The sequence below is a fragment of the Monodelphis domestica genome, chromosome 2 (genome assembly GCF_027887165.1).
Source record: "Monodelphis domestica isolate mMonDom1 chromosome 2, mMonDom1.pri, whole genome shotgun sequence".
Classification (NCBI taxonomy): Eukaryota; Metazoa; Chordata; class Mammalia; order Didelphimorphia; family Didelphidae; genus Monodelphis; species Monodelphis domestica.
The window spans coordinates 266,403,892-266,425,585 of record NC_077228.1 but is presented as its reverse complement, the minus strand read 5'-3'; the positions used below and the strand labels follow the sequence as shown (position 1 = coordinate 266,425,585).

The window sequence follows — 21,694 nt, the reverse complement described above, 5'->3', positions numbered from 1 at the left end:
GTTGGCTCAGCATCTGCATGCCTTTTGTTTCAGGTTGGGTTTAGAAGACCACAAATTTAAATCTAGAAGAAAAAGTATAGACCACAGTAAAATTAGGTTGGAAGAGATCACAGAGATGATCTGGTGCAATTTACTGATTTTATTTATGAGAAAAGAGCCAGGATTCTAACTCCATCCTTCTGATTTCCTTTTTGCTTGTATTTGTATTTCCCAGTGGTCAGTTCAGATTCTTGCAAGTTAGAGGTCCTTGACTGACATCAGGTCTCTACCTCTTCAGAAAAGTTAAAAAATAATATAGTAAAGATATCTTGTTCTGTACTCAAGATTCAAATATGTGGAGTTGGGGAAGTTTGACTAGATAACCTTTAAGGTTCCACAGTTAGAAACTAGCTGGGTGGCTCAGTAGATTCAGAGCCTGGCTTAAAGGCAGAGTGACCTGGGTAAGTCACTTGACCCCTTCTGCCTATCTACTAGGGCTTCTGCCTTGGAACCAATATACAGGATTGATTCTAAGATGGAAGGCAAGCGGTTTTAACTAAAAGAAAAGAAAAAGGATAGCCCAACAACTTCCAACTAAAATATCATTCACTTAAGCCACCTCCTGTAGAAGCAGGTTTTTTTTTTTTTAAATAAAGGAGGAATCTTTTTATTGCAAAGAAACCTGTGTTAAAGTTTTTTGTGAAACAAATATTTAATGACCTTTCATCTTAGACCTCATGTAGCACTAGCAATTATTATATAATGTTTATTATACTTATCTGTCCCCATCCTCCATCTAAATGTTGAGTTCCATGACAATAGGAAACATGTCATATCTGACCATTGACACTTAATGTTTGTTGAAAGAATCATCAGTTGCTTATTGATTTTTCTTAAAGTTGTAAACATTTGTACTCTTCTGACTAAAAAAATGGTTAAGAGCAGTGGCTTTACCTCATGACTTTTATTGTTGTAACATAGCTATCTATATCAGGTGGCAAGTACTCTCTATTGTCACCAATATGTGAGCTAAGAATGTATAGACTCCAGCCTTCAAGTTCCTTTTCCTGGGGCAGTCACGTAATCTCTTAATCATTAAATAATAGCTAACTTTATTAAATATTAATACTTATATGGATTAATTACTAATATAAATGGCTAGTTTATTAATAATTAATTAGATTAATTAAGCAATCCTGGAAACTCTGGCCCAGTAAGTCGCTAAATAGTGGCTAAAGTCAATCTCCATTGATAAAGTGTCCTCGCTGGGACGCTTCCTACACCAAATTAATTACAGACCTGGAGCAAATCTCAAACCCAGTTTTAGGCAGCAGGAAGCATTAGCTAGGCCTCGGTTGCATTTCTAGGGGTGGGTAATAAGGGGTTATGCATCCAGCAACATTAATCCACCCAGACTCCACAACATGATTTTAAAAACTGTCTGGGTGCAGCTTTTCCTAGAGGAAGTTTAAATCCCCGGGTGTGTCAGTGCACTGCACGCTACACTTCGGTACCTTCGAGCGTGGGTGTTAGTCTTGACCCCCAGAGGTAAGGATGGAGGACTAAGAAGGTTGGGAAGGGGTGCCGCCCCTGGGCTGGGTAGCTGAAGTCCAATGAGAAGTTCCGGAAGGCGGGATCAGAGCCGGGGGAAGCTCGAAGCCCTCCCGGGGCCTCCCGCTCCCCTGACCCCAGGGCACTGACTTTTGCGTGGTCCCGAGGTCTAGTAGAGATGGGAGTCATAAGGGTCCCTCGGCCTCTGGCCGCCGCCCAGCTGGGGTTGTTGTTACTGTTGCAGCTACTGCAGCCGGCGCAGACCGCGGCCGCTGGGACATGTGAGTGCAGGCGCGCTGGAGATGTACCCGCCGGGGCCTTCGGAGTGGGGTAGAGGCGTTCTCAGCCCGGGGAGCTGAGACCGGGTCAGTCCGGACTGCACCGCCCCATCCCCCAATTCCGAATTGAGATTCTCTGACTCCTGATTTTTCTCCGAGACTCCACCCTCAGAGAGCCTGGGGCCCTCCTTCGCCCGGAAGGGCGATCCTCTTCCTCACCCCACCCCCAAGCCTCGTTCCCTTAATTGTCTGGCTCCGCCCCTGGGGCTGGATTGAGTTCCGAGAACCGGAAGAGCTCTAGTTTCCTTTGAAACAGTCCGGCGTATTTTGCCCGCAAATCTGGCCCCCTGTAAAATAGGACAAGTTTAAGGTCAAGATTTTATCCCACATTTTCAACGTTTCAACGTTAGCCTCATATATATACACCTGCTCACCGTGGATGGTTTGGAGAGGAACTCTGAGCCCAGATTTCCCTTCCAGATACTCCGTCCCCTGGTTCTGGGCCCTAGGGCACGAATCCCCTCTAGCCCAAGGCCACATCTGACCTGAATGTTTCTCCCTCAGCATCCCACTATCTGCGGTATGACTTCGCTATCGTATCTCAGCCCAGCCAGGGCCAAAGCTCTTACACGGTCTTGGGCTACTTGGATGGCCAGCCCTTTGTGTGGTGCTGCCGGCAGGGCCAAAGAGCAGAACCCCGAGCCCCCTGGTCCCAGGTGCAAGGGCCCCGGTCTTGGGAGAGACTGATTAGAAGCTTGAAGACCGTGGCCCAACGCCTCGTTATCGACCTGAAAAGTATGATGGGAACCAAAGAGACGGTGAGCTGTGGAGGGTTGGTAACCGGTAGAGGTTTTCCCAAAAATGAAAAGGGTTCCACATCCAGAGAAAGAACTGTGGAACCAGAAATGCATTAGAAAAATATATGATCGATCTCATTAGTGTGTGATAGGGATGTGATTAGGGTTTTGATATTATAGGATCACTATTGCAAATGTGAATAACATAGAAATAGGTTTTGATGTAGTCCAGTGGAACTGCTTGTCGATTTTGGGAGAGGGGGAGTAGAAGGGAGGGCCCGCAGATAATAAATCATGTAACCATGGAAAAATATTATAAATAAAATTGATAAAGTTCATTTGCAAATTTTAAAAAAGGGTGAGGTTGGGGGGGATGGCAATGCCTGGGTTCCTTCCAGCATTTCTCCCTTTCATTACTTTAACCTCATTGGCACAGTAGAGAGTGAAAAAGAAGCAGAGAGCTAAATTCAAATTCCCACTTGGCTATTTACTGCTTGTATTGACCTTGAATAAAAAGGCTCTAGAATCAGAGCAAAATTCAAATCTCTACTCTGCTATCTTGGTGTCACTTCAGAGTCTGTGCCCAGATTTCTTCATCTGTAAAATCAGAGGCTGAACTAGGTGACCTCTGGAACTTAGAATGTTGATCTAGGACTAATTAGCACCTGTAGTGCCTTCTGGCATTAAAAATCTAATATCTTAAAAACTCCCTTTCTGGCTCTAAATATAAAACTAAACCTAAAACTTATCAACTCTGAACTCCATTAATATATTATATAGTTTATCTGCAAAGGGGGCTTAATGTCATCCCCCCCCCTTACATATACACATATAAAACACCCACACACATTCCCTTTAGGCTTTGGCCAAACTTGAGGGCCTAACAAGCTGACCTGTCAGAACCATAAATATACCAAATTCTAGCAGGAAGGCCTAATGAGCTGGTCAGCCTTGAGAAACTTGCCAGAACCATAAATATGCCAAACTGCCAGCTGCAGTAGGTACCAGATAAAGGCCAGGAGGACCCCAATAAATGTCAAACAACAGGCCAGGAAGACCCCAATAATATAGAATTGTCAAAGTTCCAAGAATAGTAGGAAGCAGATAAGAGCCATACATGCAGGCAAAATTCCAAGGATGGTATATAGTAGATAAGGTGCCTACAGAAAAGTATAAAAAGCCCAGCCTGTCAGAAGCAACTCTGATGATAGAACTCTGATGATAGAGGTTCCTACTGATGCGAGTATCAGTTCAATAAATGGCCTTTCTCTGCCAGTTTGCATTGTTCGTGGACTTCCATGGTGGTGGGTGAAATCCCGGACCTTAACAGCTTCTTCTGATAAAATAAATACAGAATCTCACAATTGAACTTCATAACACATATGAAAAATTATCCCTTCTATTTTATTTCTGACTAGTAGACATGTTGATCTTGAATGAGGATTTCCAGTTTAAGAAGCTCCATATCTGGGAAGGCAGTTTTTTTATGATTATTGAGTTTCCCCTTGGTAACCAGATAGCACAATGGATAGAATTCCAGGCCATGTGAAGAAAGGGGGGGGGGGGGTTTGACATCAGGCACTTCTAAATGGTGTGACCCTGGGCAAGTCACTTAATCCAGATTACCTAGCCCCAAGCTTCAGTTCTATTTTAGAATTGATACTAAAACAAAAAGGTAAGTGTTAAAAAACATTTTCCTTGCAGCTGAAATTGCCCTCTTTGCAATTTTCACCCTTTCCTCTGTACTGGGAGGTGGGTGGGGAATGTTGGTGGTTAAGCAATCCCTCTCGTGATAGCACTTTAAACACCACATTCCTCTCTGCCTTGTCTTCTTTTGGCTAAATACCCACCAGTCTTCATTCAGCTGACTGTCTTTCCGAATGGTTTCTAATATCTACACCCTTGGCCTATCACAGGACATTAGGGCTTGTCTAATCCAAATTTTACAGATACAGATAAGGAAGTTGAGGCCCAGAGTGGTTAAGTCATTTTAGTATCTCAAATTGACAATAATGCCTCAGATGTGGTCTGAAAAGGAAGAGATTACAGCAGGGCTTTCACCTTTCCTGGACTGAGCACTGGGAAAGTTCTTAATTTAACTCATCCTATTATAGCTGTCAAGCTGCATTGTTGATTTATTAAAAAAATTGTTTTTAATGAAAGGCTTAGAAAAAAACCTTTCATTTTAGAATTAGCATTATGTCTTGGTTCCAAGGCAGAAAAGTGTTAAGGGGTAAGCAGTGGGGGTTAAATGACTTGCCCAGGGTCACACTGGAAGTGTCTGAGGTTAAATTTGAACCTAGGACCTCATCCTCAATCCACTGAGTTACCTAGCTGTTCCCATTGAAAGCCCTTTTTTTTTCACAGAAACTCATGTTAATAATTCTTTCATTTTTTTCTAATCCTATGAAATATACCAACATTTAAAAATATACCTACCTTTACCCCCAGTGCACAAAAGTTCTATCCTGAAGTGTAGCCAAAATAATCCTGGGGAAATGATAGTGGAGATGGCATGGGGGGCGGGGCTAGTTTATTCCCTAAACTTGTTTTCTGTTTTAACAGGAAAAGGTTTGGAATGGGGAAGCTCCAGGGTCCCACACTTTGCAGGCCCTGGCTATGTGTGAGTTCCAGGGAAACCAGAGCAATCCTGGTTTCTGGAGGTATGGCTATGATGGTCAGGAACTCATCTTGGACTTAGAGATGCTCAACCTAACTGAAACTGAGTCAAAGAGACAAGAAGAGATCAGGAAGTACCAGCGAAGAGCAAACCTAGAACAAGACTTCCTTGTGCGGACTTGTCTCCACCCTCTTAGGAAATACCTTGAAGCTGGGGTGTTGACATTACAGAAAACAGGTACTCAGAATTGGGGTCTAGAGGCTAAGAATCTACAGCAATTCTTTGCTATCTACCTTTTCAGAGCTCTAATCATCTCACAAAACAAACAAAAAAACCCACCCAGCTTGAAGGTCAAAACTCAGCTTGTAAGGAAATGTTTCTGCCATCTTCTTTACCAGACTTCTCAGCCCCATTCTTACATATTATTTTTATAGGAAGTTTTATTCATATTGGTTTTCTTTTTCTCTTGTATTTTGGTCTTATCTACCATTAAAAAAAATAAACCAACTCTTAGCCTTCTGTCTTAGAACCAATACTATATGTGTTTTGGTTCTAAGGCAGAAGAGTAGTAAGGGCTAGGCAATGGGGGTTAATTGACTTGCTCATGGTCACAGCTAAGAAGTGTCTGAGATCTGATTTGAACCCAGAATCTCCCATCTCCAGGGTTCTCCATCTACTGAGCCACCTGTGTGCCCCCTTATCTACCTTTTTTGATGACTCTCTTAAGAGTGAAGACTGTCTCTTTCATTAAACTAGGAGCTCTCATTTAAGAGAGTAGAGGTCATGTCTCTTTTTTATTTATTCCCCCATCCTTGTTCTTTTGGATTTAGAAGCTTTTGACTCTGGGAGAGTTCAGTTCAAGGTGGTAACTGATGGATCCATTACTTCCAAAAGAGCTATCTGTTTAGGAGTCCAGACCCCACTTTGGACTTTAGGGTTTAGAAGATCAGAGGGCAAGGGATTGAGAATCTGATGTCTAAGCTAAAATTCCCCCTTTCTAGTATAGTTAATTTATTAAGTACTTGTTGGCAAAGATTCCCCCATGCTAAGAGACACAAATCCTGGCCTTCTTTCCCCCACCCCAGTTCCTCCATCAGTGCGTGTCACTCACCATGGGACCTTCAGTAAGAAGTCAACCCTAAAATGCAAAGCATTCAGTTTCTACCCTCCAGACATCAGTCTGACATGGCTTCAGGATGGAAAACCAATGATCAAAGGAACCCAGGAGTCTCAATCTGTCCGACCACAAGGGGATGGGACCTATCAGAGTTATGTGAATGTTGAAGTACCCTCTGAAGAAGAATCCAGATATGCTTGTCTTGTGGAACACCAGGCACTAAATGGAACTTTCACTGGAATCTGGGGTGAGAAACAGATGGAAGGGTAGAAAAAAGAAAAATCATGGAAGCTCGGCTGTAGTGGGAGAAGGATTAATGCCCATCAAACCCCTGTTCCCTTTCAGAGCCACCTCCACCAAAACTCCCTCCAATCTGGATCCTTTCGGGATGCCTAGCCTCTGCACTGGTCTTTGTGGGAACTACAAGTGTCTTTATCTGGAGGAGATGGAAAAGGAAAAGAACAGGTTTTAGAACTAAGGAGAATGTTTGAGGAGTGGGTGGTGGGTGAGGGACTCTGCTTGCCATTTATCAATCTTTGACCTGGGTTTCTGTCACCCTTCATCAGATTTTTTTCTCACTAATGATTCTGTCTAGACTGCCCCTGCCCATTTTTCCTCCTCCCCTGCTAAGAAGCAACAGCTACCTTTGGTCAGGAGGAGGAGTCTTTAATAACTAATATCAGGAGTGGTCCTGCCAGGTCCCCAGAGAAGGAGATATCTGGGTTTGGGAATGGGTAACAGAGACGATGGTTCTAAAGCTCCACGTTATTTTATGTCTTTGGTCCCAACTTATTCCTTATCTTTCCCTTTCTTCCTATTGCCTTCCATCGAAGGGGAAGAAGAAGACGACCAATATTTGTCTATGTCAGGTGAGTGAGAAGTAGGGAAAAGGAGAAAATCACCGAGGGAAGCAGAGCTAGAGGAGATCTCCAATCAAGAACGAGAAGAACCCAAAGCCAAGATGTAAAGTGAATTGTTGCTCAAGAATTGTTAAGAATTGGGATAGGATCCTGAGTCCTGACCTCTTGTCTCTTCTATTATAATCTTTGGTTAAATGAGATAATTTATGTAAAATGCTTTCCAAAGCACTGTCTACATTGGAGCTACTTTTTTTTTTTTAAATGGGGGAAGCCTGAGAGCTCATTAAGAGAGAAGAAAAAGGGGGTGGAGGAGAGAGATGATTCTGTTTGCATTTCCTTGACTTCTTTTAGTTTTTTTTTTTTACCCAGCAATATCTTATGTCTCATCTCATCTTTTCTCTCTGACCCCTAGACAATAATCGGAGAGGCCATTCTTCCTTTTGAGGTAAAATGATAGGGGGGGGGGGGAAGGGAACCTTTGTGGGTTAAAGTATATATGCTGCTGGGGAGGGAGATTAAGTCCTGGGGAATAAATCTGATATGGGGAGGTGTGGGGAGGTTCTAAGGAGTTCTTTCTAATAGATAGTGGCTGACCTTAGTTTCTTCCTTTCTCTTGCCTTCAGACATACTGATAGAAGCTCAAAGGTCAGTAGAACCAAGATTTCCCACCCTGGTCCTTTGTCCAGTTGGTCTTGTCCTTCCCATCTCCTTTGAGGAATTGATGAGATTGGAGGACAAAGGGTATACCCACCTAGGCATTTTCCCCAAAATTAGTGTTTACCCCTTTCCATTCCTTGCCAGATTTGTGAACGTGAATCAGCTTCTTCCAGAAAGATTTACTCCAAAGACTGATGGAGGAGTATCCTCTCCCTAGAATCGGCAAGCTGAATCTCTCTGCTGCTCCCTCCCAAGCCTTCACTTTGTTGACTTTTTTCTTCATTTGTGTTGAGATGTTCTGACTTTGCACTTTAATAGAATCTGGCAGTAAGGATTTCTGAGATTGTTTGACTTGCCTTTTCAACTTCCTTTGGAACAGAGGAACAAGAGAACAAGGATTCTGACTGTTATGGACTAAAATCTTCCCATGTCCCAACACCTCAAAGATCCAGAACTCCCATCAAGAAGAATCTCCTAGAACTAGGGGGTTGCCTTTAAACCTCAGGTTAACTATATGTGAAGGGATTTCTGGTACTACAGATTACTCAGGCAAATGTTTCTTGGGAGTACTACTATATTCCCTTCATACCCCTTCAACAGACCAGGGACTTGGATGACTCTTCCTTTTCTCTCAATATGAGGACTTCAAAAATTTGGATCACAACTCATCCTTTTGGACCACTGTCCATGCCCTTTGTTAAATTCTCCTAACATGACGTGACATCTTCCCTATAGGGTGGATGAGGGGTCCACTCAACTTTTTTTGGAGAGGGAGTCTTTCCTTTAAGATTTTGACATGTATAAACTGTAATGGAGCACATAAAATTATTTCTAGCCCTCCTTTAATATTGGTACCCATGTTCCCTTCTCCAAATACAGTATTGTGATTTTTAATCACCATTTTGTAAATTAACCATAACCATAAAAATAATCATTTAGTTAAGATAAATTTTAATTAAGGCACAAATTGAAATGGGTTTGTGGGGTGAATGGGGAGAGGTGGCTTTTGGGGACATCAGAAAATGGGGGTGGGCTGGATATAGATGCAGATAGGCAAATATGTCCATCATGGGCAGAGAATGTGATATCTGGAGTCCTACCTACCTAGTGGCTTATTAACTGGATCAGCCAATTAACCTCCCTGTGCTTCAGGATCCTTGTCTCTATTCTGAGGCTAATACTGCTTGCTCTTTCTGCCAGAGAAACTTTTTGTGAGGCTCAAATGCAGCTAGGTGTAAAGTGATTTTAGCATACATAATATTCCTGTGAGTTCATGTGGTATAGGGCAAAGAACCCCAGCCTGCTAGCCTTGAAGTCATGGCACACAGGTTCCCCCTATTCCCACCCCAATCTAATTTTTTACTGGTAAAAAGTGGCTTAGATGAATTCTAAGATTCCATCCAAGTCCTATCAAAGTTCTGTAATCAATTATTGTGAACTTTTGGGGATAGGCAGTTAAATACTCTGTCATGAAGGTTTGGGCCTTGATTGAGACCTGATCTCCTCACCCCAGGGGAGCTCCCCCCTCCCCTTTCCTTCCAGTGGAAGACTGATCTGCAGACTGCAGGATTGATGCATGACAAAGGGGTTTAGATGGCTGTGGGGGAAAGGGGGTGAGGATGGCTAGGGAGGGGCCCCAACTCCTTCCCCTGCTAGGATTCTTTCAGTATCTCTTTTCTGCCAAATTTAGGAGAGGGGAAAAGCGAGGTAACTATGGCTTCAACTTCATAATTCCTCCAGTAACCTCCAAAGGCATATTATATCCTAAGACTCATCCAGAGAGTAGATAAGATTTAGGGATAAATCTTACGCAGGTATGGATGAGTGTGATGGAGGTGACAGCCAGGTATCTGTATACAAATACTAGAGAAAAGTGGGGCTGCCAGCCAGGGAAATAAAAGTCAGAGACTCAGTTGGCCCACATCCAGAGATATTCATGATCCTATACACCATGAAGGGAGACGTTTGCAAGTACCCAGGAACAACTAGGGAGACACAGAAGACACCGACAGGAGACTGATACCCTCTAGGCAAGAAAAGTTTCCCTAGGCAGACCTGTAACCCCAGACAGACACTGGGGAGACACAAATAAACAAGCAGCCTGGAGATTCATGGATTCCCAACACCTAGGGAGAAGCTGATATAAGAGCCAAGATACAGTCTGGAGTCTGACAATACAATGCTTTGGTGGAAAAGAGGCAGGTCCTTCTCCAGGAAAATAATGAATTTATTGTCTGTGACAGGTGATTTTGTTTTTTATTTTATTTCAAGTATTTTACTTGAAAATTTGAAGTTTATTGCCCTCAACTTGACAATTTGTGGTTCCCCCAACCATTTTTTCCCCTTCAAGGCCCAGAACTCATTCGCACAAAAGTGTAAATGACCCATAATGGCTTAATAATATGTGAGCTCTCTTTGGGGAGTTAACCTAGGCTTGTGCCAAAGAAATTGCATTTTAAGTGTGGATTCTATATGTGGAATTTTGGGGGCTGAGGGAATACTTTTCAGTGACCAAAAATCTCAGCTTTTCCTTTTGAGCTGACCCTTCAGCAAAGACTGGTCACCTCCAAAGCACAAGTACCTTGGATGAAATTTCATGAAAGGGGAATCTGGTATGCATAGATGAAAGCATCCTGTATCCCTGGTCCTTGAATTTCTTTCCTACCTGACCAGTCCTGAGAAGTGAAAAACCCCAAATCTGCTTGTCGCCTAAGTAGATGAATCCTAAACTAACCTAGCCTGCAACTAAGGTGGAGAAAGTATACTAAAGCCCGGGGAGAAGGACTCTTGACTGAAATGGAAGAGATGGCGAAAAAGGGGAAAAGGAACCATAAAAGGCAGACAACTTGGGGTAGGGACAAGGTGTTGGAACAAGGCCTCCGAAGAGGGGGAGAGCTGGACAATTGTGTCTGTATCCTGGAGGGAGATTCTGGGTGTGTGGGGGTGGTGGAAGCTGGGGGGCAGGAAGCTGGCCCCAGGGGAGCCATCAGGGCTCATTGAAGGGCTGAGCACTTGTTTAGGGTTAGAGCTGCCGCCTCAGGGGATCAGGATTGTCCAGCCAAAACCATTGTCCTCCCTTCCCCCTCTTCCCCAGCCACCTCTTTGAACCTGACTCCGGAGATTCGCCCCCTCCTCCCCCGCAGCCTGGGGCTGGATATTTGGACTGGGAAGGTAAAGAAGGCGGAACTGGGGTGGGGTGTCAGACATTTGGGTCTCTGCGGGGGTAAAGTAGACTGGACGGAGCTTGGGTACCTAGAGGGGAACTGGGTGAGGTTGTCTGAGCCCCAGAGCAAGCTGACGCCCATCTTCGGTCCCTGAGTAGAGGATTAGGGGTGAGAGGAATCGAGGGGTATCTAGGGTACTTGAGGAAAGGTGACATTTGGGGGAGACAGTCACATGACTGGGGAGTAGGCAGACATTTAATTCTTTTAAGTAACTAGAAGATACCTGCTCCTGCGTGCCTGAGAGGGAGAGAGTAAGGCCAGGGACAGATACCTGGGTTCCTGAATGAAGGATGGGGTTACAGAGGAAACGAAGTCTGGGTGTTTGAATACATCTCTTAAAAAAGAGAAACAAGTGTGTGAGGCTGGGAAGGGAGGGGCGGGGTGGTGGCAGGATATTCAGAGGAAACACTGGGTCGAGATGAAGAGAAAAGCGAAGAAAATATTGGGGAGACCCAAATGAATGAATGATGAATGAGTAGGAATTAATCTGAAGTCCCGCTTAACTTCAGACTCCACTCCTGCCTCAGTTTCTCCCCCTCCCCCCACTGGGGGCGGGGCAGGGGCGGGGCTAGAGGTCAAGGCCGGGCTGGGTGGGATTGTGGAGGGAGGGGTCGAATTGTCCCCTTTGCTCTCAGTCCTTAAAACCCCTGGTTGGGGGTTATCTACCTCCGCATGGCCGGACACCTGGCTCCTGAATATTTCTCGCCACCCCCCGGCGGTGGCGGGGCCGGGGGTTCAGAACCGACGTGGAACTGGCCGGGCTTTCAAGGCCCACCTGGTGGGGCTGGAACAGGGCCGGGGCCCGACGGGTGGGGGATGGCCCCGTACCACCCCATGTATGATATTTGGGGAGGGGGTGTCTACTGTGAGCCTCAGCCCAATGTGGGAGTGATGGCTCAACCTGCTCAAGAGATCGCAGTCCCCGACGGCGATACAGGACCCGGGGTAGAGAGCCCTTCCGAGGGCAGCTCCCCAGAACCCCGAGCCACTCCGCGAGTCACCAAGATTGAGCCGGCGGAGAGCGGAGACGAGGTGAGACTGGTAGTAAGGAAAGGTAGAACGCAGAGATCCCTGAAGGGGGACGGGAGGGCTCAGGAGGTTAGCTTTTCAGGTGAGAGATGGACAGGAGGAGCGCGGGGACACCTGACCTCAAAGGGCCAGAAAGGACCCCATCACCTCCAGGAACATAGGAAAAGAGCTCAGGGCATGGACGTAAGGGTCAAGAAAAGTACTACGTTGGGAAATGGCTAGACAGAAAAGGATTTCTAGGTCTTAAGAGTCACTGGGGCTAGACGCCTGAAGCTAGAGGCGGGGAGAAAGGAAGAATAAGTGTTGGATTGCTGGAGGTAGCCTGGATTAAGTATTCTCCCACCTTCCGGGTGCATCTGGATGTTTTGTAGCCCTTTTTAGTTTGTACCCAAAGAATTGTGGCGTGTTCTTATGCTATCAAACCCTGTGCCCTTCCCCTCTAGCCCCACAACCCCCTTCCCTCTTGCAGACCCGGAGACTGGGTTGGGTGGTGGTGTAACCCAGTTTGTGGCCCCAGGGTTAACCATTTTATCTGGTCAAGTAGATAGAGAACTCATTCTCCTGAGATATTGTTCCCTGGAAATGGTGGGTGGGATTGTGCGGTATCTTTATTTTGGGTGGAGAACCCAGATCTCTGCGGATGGTGTGGATACTATCTGTTGGGAGGGAGAGCTTGCCACCGAACATTAAAAAGCAGTTGAGTGGTTGCAGAGGACTTTTGTTTCTAGATGGAAAACTGGCCTGGGATTTTTGGAGTCCCTGCCTCTACCACCATCACCATCACCTGTGATTTTGCAAATTGCCTAACTTTGGGTTATCAGTTTCCTTCTCTGTAGAATTGAGGTTTTGAAAGAAATAAGGTGACTTTCTATTCAGGATTGAATGAAATATACCATTCAAGCATTTATAGCATCACCAACTATGAGTTCCTCTCATCTTTAAGCTGTAAATGTTGGAAAAACATTTATGAGGTCCTACTAAGGTAGGCATTGGGAATACAAGGATGAAATAAAGCACAATATTTGCCTTCAAGAAGCTTCACCTTCATTAGTAGGTGAAGCCAGGATGGATAAGAAATAAAAAAATAAATTAAGGGGAAATTCAAAGTGTTGCAAAGAATATCTTCCATCTTAGAATCAATACTGCATATTGGTTCCAAGGCAGAAGAGTGCCTTTTACAGTGCCAGGCCATAGGGGTTAAATGACTTCACCATGATCACATAGCTAGGAAGTTATCTGAGGCCATATTTGAACTCAGGACCTCCCATCTGCCACCTACTTGCCCCTTGTTTGAGGAATTTTTAAAAGGAATGGGACCTGCCTACTTGAGAAGGTAGAACTTTGTTAAGGACTAGTTAGACCTTGAAAGAAGGGAAGTTTGAAGGCAGAGAAGTTTGGGTGAATTGATTGCAGAGAATGGGGGATAGTGTGATTAAGGACATGGAAGAAACAACCCAAAGTATTTCAATTTGGCTGGAATGTGAAGGGGGGAGGGAGAAAAGAGGCTGCAGGCCAGAGCTAGGTTGTGGGGATCCTTGATTGCCAGGATAAGGAATGACTGTTTTAGTGAATAGCCTGTAGGGGAGTCTCTTGAGGATTTTGGGTAACTTAATGAAAGTCGATCATTAGGCGAATTATTTTGACAGGAACTGTAAAGGATGAACTGACTTTCAGATGAAGTAGCTATATTAGTCTGGGGAAGAATTGAAGGTGCTCAGTTGGGTGGTAGAATCAGGCTGGGAGGGAGACTGGTCAGAATGCAAAAGACACGGTCCCTGTTCTCAAGAAACTTGCCATTTAGTTGGAGAGACCAAGTCTAGTCATTTAAAACAATAGAACAATTATATTAACCGTATATATATATTAACCGACTTTTGTGGGGGAGGAGAGAGAAGGAAGCTCTAGAGGATTTTTAGGTTAGAGTTGTTTGCCAAAGTTGGGGAAGGGGGAGGGATAGTGGTAGAGAGGGGAAAAGTTTGAGGCATCCTTGTTGGAGCAGGCTGTCAAAAGGAAAAGTTAATGTGATGTGTATGAAGAGAGATGGTATATTGGAGTGGTGGGAAATGTTATTGGATAGACAGTAGGGTTGTGGGGGATCTTAAATGCCCACAAATGTTACATTGGGTGTAATATACAGAAAGGCAGTCTATATAAATATATATGTAGAGGAGTAAGGATGAGGATACTATTTTAGGAAAATTAGTTTGGTCTCAGCATTGCAGGATGGATTATTAATGGGATGAAGACTTGGAAGAACAAGGGAATCCAGTAAGAATATTGCAACTTGGCTGAAAAGTTTGCATCATAGTCCTTTTTTCTCAGGTCAAAATTTGTCAATACTCATCTCTCCTTCCTGTCGTAGAGGACAAGGAAGGGGAGATACTCTTTCTCAGGACTGATACCCCACACAAACCTTATCAAACTTGATCACTATCTTATGATTCCAGGATCATTGCCTCTGGCATTTTCAATCTTTACCTTTCCACTAGTTTTTTCCTTTCTACCTACAAAGTTGTCAGACCTCTTGTAGCCTATAAACAAGGCTTAAAAATGGCCATTCATTGTCAGATTCCTCAAAATGGTTACAAAGTAGAGGAAGTAAGTCTTCCCCATCACATTGTATGCTGGCCCTTCCACCCCAATTCTAAATGTCTTCTGGTCATTCTACTGAAATAAGAATCGTCAAGGTCATCAGTAACTTCTTGGATACCCAACAAAATGAACTTTTCTCCTCATTCTTTAAAAAAAAAAAACTCTAACCTTCTGTCTTAGAATCAATACTAAGTATTAGTTCCAAAGTAGAAGAGTGGCAAGGACTAGGCTATTGGAGTTTAAGTGATTTACCCAGGGTAAAACAGCTAGGAAGTGTCTGGGGCCAAATAAGAACCTAGAATCTCCTATCTCTAGTCCTGGTTCTATCTACTGAGCCCCACCTAGCTGCTTCCCCTTCTCCTCATTCTTAATGAGCATTTTTGCCTTTGGATCCCCATAGTGTCTTAATAAATACTTGTTGAATTGAACACACCTGTCAGCTAGGTGGCAGCAGTGGAGTGCCTGGCTTGAATTCAGGAAGAGCAGACATTCACTGTGTGACTGGGCAAATTATTTAACCTCTGTCTGCCTCAAATATTCTCCCCCTCCCCCCCAAAGAAAAACAGGAAATTTTCTTTTCCTTTTTTTATATTTAGAATATTTTTCCAAGTTGACAAGTAGTTCCACTGGGTTATACATGTATCATTGTTCAAAACCTATTTCCATGTTATTCATATCTGCAGTAGAGCGATTCTTTGACATCAAAACACTAATCATGTCCTTATCGAACTATATGATTGATCACAGATATTCTTTCTGTTCCTTTATATTCTGAAATAGAATGGCATATTGTCTGTGCACCATCTACTCCCAGGTTTTCAGCTCTCATTTGGGGACTCCAAAAACCTACATCTCCAACCCTGTCCTCATTTCAACTTTGCTTTCAAGTCTAATTGCCATATGGGACATTTTTTCTCCCATGGTCCCTATGGCACTTTGAATTGCTACATGTCAAAACTGAGCCTATCTTTTCTTTGATGTTCCTGTCAATGCCTGCTGCTTTGTGTGACCCCATTTGTGGTTTTCTTGGCAAAGGTAATGGAGTGGTTTGTCATTTTCTTTTCCAGATTAAATGACTTTTCCCAGGGTCAAACAGATAGTGTCCAAGATGAATCTGAGTCCAGGCCTGGCACTGTATCCACCGTGCCACTTAGCTGCCCTCCCTTCTTTCTACCTCCAACTTCCCAAGTTGTGTTAATAGTACTACCATTCTCTCAGTTTCTGCTACCAGGGCCCCAAGTAGAGGCCCTTAGCTTTCTTGTGGTCTGATGACATAGACTTGCCTAGTCTTCTCACCTCCAGACTCCTTCAAGGAATTTCCCCTGCTCCCCTCCAGTGCATCTGGCTCTAACCTGCCATTCCCGTCTTACCTCACACTTACTCCCTTCCATCCAAATGGAACTATTTACCATTCTTAAACATTTCCTATTCTTTCCCACTTCCATGGTTGGTTTGAACCTTTTTTTCCTTCTGTCTGGAATTTTCTCTTCCCCGTTTTTTTTCATGTTGAATGCAGCCTGGGACAGTAGAGAGCATGCTGGGATCTGACATCAGAGGGCCTGGGTGAGATTTCACTCAGCCTTTGGTCACCTTATTCCTCTGGGCCCTTGTCATTTGTCTGCAAAATGAGAAGGGATTGGACTAGATGATCTCCCAAGTTCCCCTCCCAGTCCTAAAGCTACTAGGGTTCAAAAGGGGCCAGTGCTCTGCCTATGAGCCTTTCTCTGATTTTCTTCCCTATAATCAAGCTGGGAGGTTGGAAGAACCCAACATCCTCTGAATTTTCAAGGACTTAGTACTATCATAGCACTTAAATTCAGCTTTGAATTATAGTTATTTGTATTTGGTTGATAACAAGCAGGCTGTCTTTCTTAGGGACAGAGATCATGTATTAGTCAGCTTTCTGTTTCCAATAATACATAGTATTAATAAATTGTATTAATAAATTGTGATAATATAGTATTAATAAATTTAAAATAAAATGTTAAATGAGTGAATATATAGGTTTTGGTGACAGATTAGATGCTAGCCGAGGTGTTTTTTGATGAAGAACTGAGGCAAACATAGTTATGAATGACTTTCCCAGGGTCACACCAGCTAGTAAGTGTTTGAGGCTGGATTTGAATTTATGAAGATGAATCTTCCTGATTCCAAGCCCAGTGCTCTTATTCTCTGCACTCTAGTGGCCCATTTTAAAAAAATGGATGGCACATGTTAAACCCAGTGGAGTTGTGCCTCATATATGGGGTGGGGGGATGGGGGGAGAGGAGGGAAGGAACATGAGTCTTGTAAACATGGAAAATTATTTTAAATTGTCTCAATTAAATTAAAAAAAAAACTTTTATTTTAGAATTGATACTAGGTATTGGTTCCATGGTAGAAGAGTGGTATGGACTAGGCAATTGGAGTTAAGTGCCTTGTCTAGGGTTACAGAGCTAAGAAGTTTCTAAGGCTAGATTTGAATCCAGTATCTTTTATCTTCAGGTCTGGATCTATCCACTAAGTAGGTCTCCCCACCCCCTTCCTTTTTTGTGGGGGGGGGGAGACAAACAGAGTTACATGATTTGCCCAGGAACCACATAGCCAATAAGTGGCAGAGGCTGGATTTGAACTTCTGTCTTCTGCCTCTAAGCCTGGCACTCTGATTAACTACATTTCTACTTTTTATATAGTAGATATTTAATAAGTGTTGAATGATTGCATTTAGGTAATTAAAGATAAAGACAGAAATTGTTAAGAGATTTGTTTTATTAGGGTTTAGAGAGGGGGGATGGGAATGGTTCATTCACTCATGTTCTGAGGATAATGGTATGGAAAAGAGGGTCTCCCTCACCAGTTTCCAATCTGATATGAGTGTTGCCTCCCACTTGCTTAGATGTTTCTGTTCTTCTGAAATTCGCTGTTCAACCTTTCACAGCAGCCACAAGAGAACCCTTCCCCGGAGGAGCTGGAGCAATTTGCCAAGGAACTAAAGCGGAAGAGGATCACTCTGGGTTATACCCAGGCTGATGTGGGCATCACCTTGGGTGCTCTCTTTGGTGGGTCCTTTTCTATACATTTCACCTAGAGGGCTGCTTTCTCCACTGCCTCATTTGTAGCCAGGGACAGAATTTGCTGGATCCATCCCTACTCTAGGTGGGGGGTGCTAGATTCTGGGTGGTCCTAAAGGAGGGAAGTTGTAGGATTGTGGGCCTCCTCCCTAATGCTCTGAAAAGAATGAAGAGACTAGACAGACAAATGGGAGGAAATGAAGAGTTGGGGTCTAGAGAGAGGGTAGAAGTGGGGGAGGTTGGATACTAGAGTCTCTGGACTAGAATATAGGGGACCGAGGATTGTAGTGTTTTCCCCAGCACCAATTTATCCCTCCCCCAAACTCTAGGCAAGGTTTTTAGCCAGACCACCATCTGTCGATTTGAGGCACTACAACTCAGCTTCAAGAACATGTGCAAGCTAAGACCTCTACTCCAGAAATGGCTGGAAGCAGCTGATGACAACGACCACCTTCAGGAGGTATGGGACAGAAATGAGGGATGGGGTGGTGGGGGGATGGTGGAGGAGGTGGAGTAGACCTGAGAGGAGTAGTGGACCATTTCTCTTTTAACACATTAATGTAGTACTTTAAGGTTTACAAAACTCTTTCCTTTACAAAGCAAGTGAAATGGGTAATATCAATATTATCCTCATTTTAGGGTCAAGAAAAATAAGACTCAGAGACTTTGCTCACAGACATTGTAGTAAGTCTCCTAACAAGAATTCGAACCTATGGGGAGGGGACAACTGGGTGGCTCAGTGAATTGAGAATCAGGCTTAGAGACAGGAGGTCCTGGGTTCAAATTTGACTTCAGACACTTCCCAGATGTGTAACCTGGGCAAGTCATTTGACCCCCATTGCCTAGCCCTCTTCTGCCTTGGAACCAATACAGAGTATTGATTCCAAGATGAAAGGTAAGGGTTTAAAAAAAAAAAGAATTTGAACCTATGTCTCCTGAACCCTGTCTTCTTACCATTTCTTTTACTATATCCACATACTTTTAGATTATGCCAGTTTCCTTGACTTTTTTTCCCCCCACCATTCCATACCCAGTTTACCACCTTGGTAATTTGGACTAGGTTTCCTATTTGTTGACATGAGCCTTTGAGACTCATCTTATCCATAAAATGAGAATAATAGAAGTGCTATCTCAATGTGAACTTCTATTACTAATAGTAAATATAAATTATTACTGCTTTTACTACCCATGGTAGGAGTTCAATAGTTCCTATCAACATTTATCCTTCCACCAGAAAGGAGAACCCAGTCCGTGTTGTCTTTTTAAAAAAATTATTATTGTTGTTTGTCCATTTCGTTTTACCTCAGCTGTGTAAGGCTGAGACAGTTCTTCAACAAGCCAGAAAGAGGAAGCGTACAAGCATTGAGAACGGAGTTCGGGGAAACTTGGAGACCATGTTTCTCCAGTGCCCGAAGCCCACACTTCAGCAGATCAGCAATATTGCCGAGGAGCTGGGTCTTGAGAAAGATGTGAGTGCTCCTTTCCTTGAGAACCTGGAGATACCCTACCCCTTTCTTGACCTCTTTTGGACTCTTCTTTCCATTCTTTCTTCATTGATTCTCTCGTATTTCTCCATGGTTAAATGATTCATGCCCTTCCTCTCCCACTTCCAGAGCCAACAAGCAATTTCATTGGGTTATAAATTTATTACTAAATAACTATTTCCATATTATTCATTTTTATAATAAAGTAATCTTTTAAAACCAAAACCCCATTCTTAAATAAAATTTAAAAATAAAATGCCCCCCCCCCCCCCCCCCCCCATATCTTATACCCATATAAACAATCTTCTGATTCTTTGACATTTTTTCTCCTCATTTCTAACTTTCTGAACCTTTCCGCCCTGGCCTCTCATCATTGCCAGCTATCATTCTTAGTGAATCTACAGATACTCTACAAAGCCTGTCAATCAGAATACACAGTATTGATTCTAAGACAGAAGGTAAGGGTTTAAAAAAGGAAGGAAGGAAGGAAGGATTGTTCAGCACTTTAGGATATAGAAGAAAGTTAAGTATAAGATGACTCTTGAATCTGAGACTACCATCATGATAATTCTTTATTTTATTTTACTATTTGTTTATTTGTTGAGCTAAGAAATTTTTTTCATGGTTCCATGATTCATGTTCTTTCCCTCCCTTCCCTTTATCCCCCTCCCAAAGCTGAAGTGCAATTCCACTGGGTTTTACACATTATGATAATTCTAGTGACATGAATAGGGAGGTCCAGAGGATGCAAAGAATGACAACAAATGAGATGATGACCAGATAACATGATGGATTTGAGGTAATAGGAGAGACCCAGAACATCCAAATGGAAAAGGCCTATGAGGCAATAGTTGAAGAACTGAAGATAGTTTAAATGAATGAGTTCCTTTGAGGTAGGGCATATTGAGAACCAAAAATCTTTGGATGGGGATTGGGGGTTCTATACCCCGTTCTGTAATGTTTATATACCTTCTTTCCTCTTTAGTATTTATTTTTTTTTCCAAATCCTTATTTTGTATCTTAATTTCAATTCTAAGAGAAGAGCAGCAAGGGCTGGGCCATTGGGGTTGAGTGAGGGGCCTGGGGTCACGTAGCTGGGAAGTGTCTTGATTTGAAACTGGACCCTCCAGACTCCAAGCCAGGTGCTCTATTGTTCTACCTAGCTGCCTCCTGTTCAGCATTTTTCCTGTCCTCCTAACAAATACCCAGTTTTATAATCGCTGACCTGTCTTAAGCCTGAACCATTTTTCAAGATCCTTTCACTGAAGAAAGAAGTGAAATGGGGTCACCCACAATCCTGACCAATGTCCTCTAGGTATTTCATATCTCCGGTTAACTTCAAACTCATTGTCTTTACCCCAAGCATCTCTTCTTTTTCTCCCTTACCCATATGTTTCCTTTCTGTTCCTAGGTTGTCCGGGTTTGGTTCTGTAACCGGCGTCAGAAGGGCAAACGGAGCAACGGCAACTCACCCCGGGAGGATTTTGAGGCAGCTGGCTCTTTCCCTGGGGGACCTGTGCCTTTTCCCCTAGTGCCAGGTCCTCCCTTCAGTCATCCCAGTTATGGGGGCCCTCATTTCACCACTCTTTATTCCCCGGCCCCCTTCACAGAGGGGGATGCCTTCTCCCCTGTCCCTGTTACCCCTCTGGGCTCTACTATGCATTCAAGCTGAAGGGCTACCGCCCATCCTTGGGCAGAGGAGATGAGAGAAATAGAGAGATGAGGAAGGTCTGGGAGTTGGTGGATTGAGCTCTCCCTATATCCTGGGAGCAGTTGGGAATAGGGAAAGTTGAGATCAGTATTTCAGAGATTAATAAACTTTTTTTTTTTTGGAGGGGAATAGGTGGGAGGGAAGTTGGGAAGTTTGTTGCTTGTTTGTTCTGCATCTCTTTCATTGCCCAACTCTTAAATAAAGTAATCTGAAGCAAGTCTAATCGGATGTGAAAGCCCTTCAAATATTTAAAAACCTGCCTTGGGTCTCCCCTGAGTCTTCTCTAAATTTATAATCCCCCATTGCTTCACCATATAAAGCTAATAACATTTGCTGCATAGCACTTTATAGTCTGCAAAAAGCTTTGTGATTTGTTTTCTTTTGAGTCTCACAACAGCCATGTAAGGTAGTTGCTATTATAATTTAAAACCTATGCCTTCCACCTTTGTTATTCTATTTTTTTAAACCCTCACCTTCCATCTTGGAATCAATACTGTGTATTGGTTCCAAGGCAGAAGAGTGGTAAGGGCTAGGCAATGGGAGTCAAGTGACTTGCCCAGGGTCACACAGCTGGGAAGTGTCTTGAGGTCAGATTTGAACCTAGGACCTCCTGTCTCTAGGTCTGGCTCTCAATCCACTGAGTTACTCAGCTGCCCCCTACCTTCTGTCATATCAGTTTTTTTTTTTAATAACCCTTACCTTCCATCTTGGAGTCAATACTGTGTATTGGCTCCAAGGCAGAAGA

At 43.6% G+C, this 21,694-nt stretch overlaps 2 protein-coding genes across 3 annotated transcripts; both read left to right on the top strand.

Moving 5' to 3' along the window:
• The first annotated feature begins 1,600 nt into the window (after positions 1-1,600).
• LOC100024727 (zinc-alpha-2-glycoprotein-like) lies at positions 1,601-8,799 on the top strand. 2 transcript variants are annotated; one of them, XM_056817867.1, is made up of 9 exons: positions 1,601-1,811; positions 2,373-2,626; positions 5,171-5,462; positions 6,311-6,589; positions 6,688-6,807; positions 7,176-7,211; positions 7,615-7,647; positions 7,826-7,847; positions 8,004-8,799. In XM_056817867.1, the coding sequence occupies exons 1-7, from the start codon at positions 1,709-1,711 to the stop codon at positions 7,644-7,646; spliced, it is 1,116 nt and encodes a 371-aa protein (XP_056673845.1). In that variant the 5' UTR covers positions 1,601-1,708; the 3' UTR covers position 7,647; positions 7,826-7,847; positions 8,004-8,799. The 2 variants fall into 2 exon arrangements, with proteins under 2 accessions (XP_056673845.1, XP_056673846.1); XM_056817868.1 differs by lacking the exon at positions 6,688-6,807 and having other exon boundaries at positions 1,612-1,811.
• A 2,871-nt stretch (positions 8,800-11,670) lies between these two features.
• POU5F1 (POU class 5 homeobox 1) lies at positions 11,671-21,191 on the top strand. The gene is made up of 5 exons (XM_056814842.1): positions 11,671-12,115; positions 17,622-17,742; positions 18,084-18,214; positions 19,062-19,223; positions 20,650-21,191. Exons 1-5 carry the CDS (start codon positions 11,756-11,758, stop codon positions 20,908-20,910), a joined length of 1,035 nt encoding a protein of 344 aa, XP_056670820.1. The 5' UTR covers positions 11,671-11,755; the 3' UTR covers positions 20,911-21,191.
• Positions 21,192-21,694: the final 503 nt, after the last annotated feature.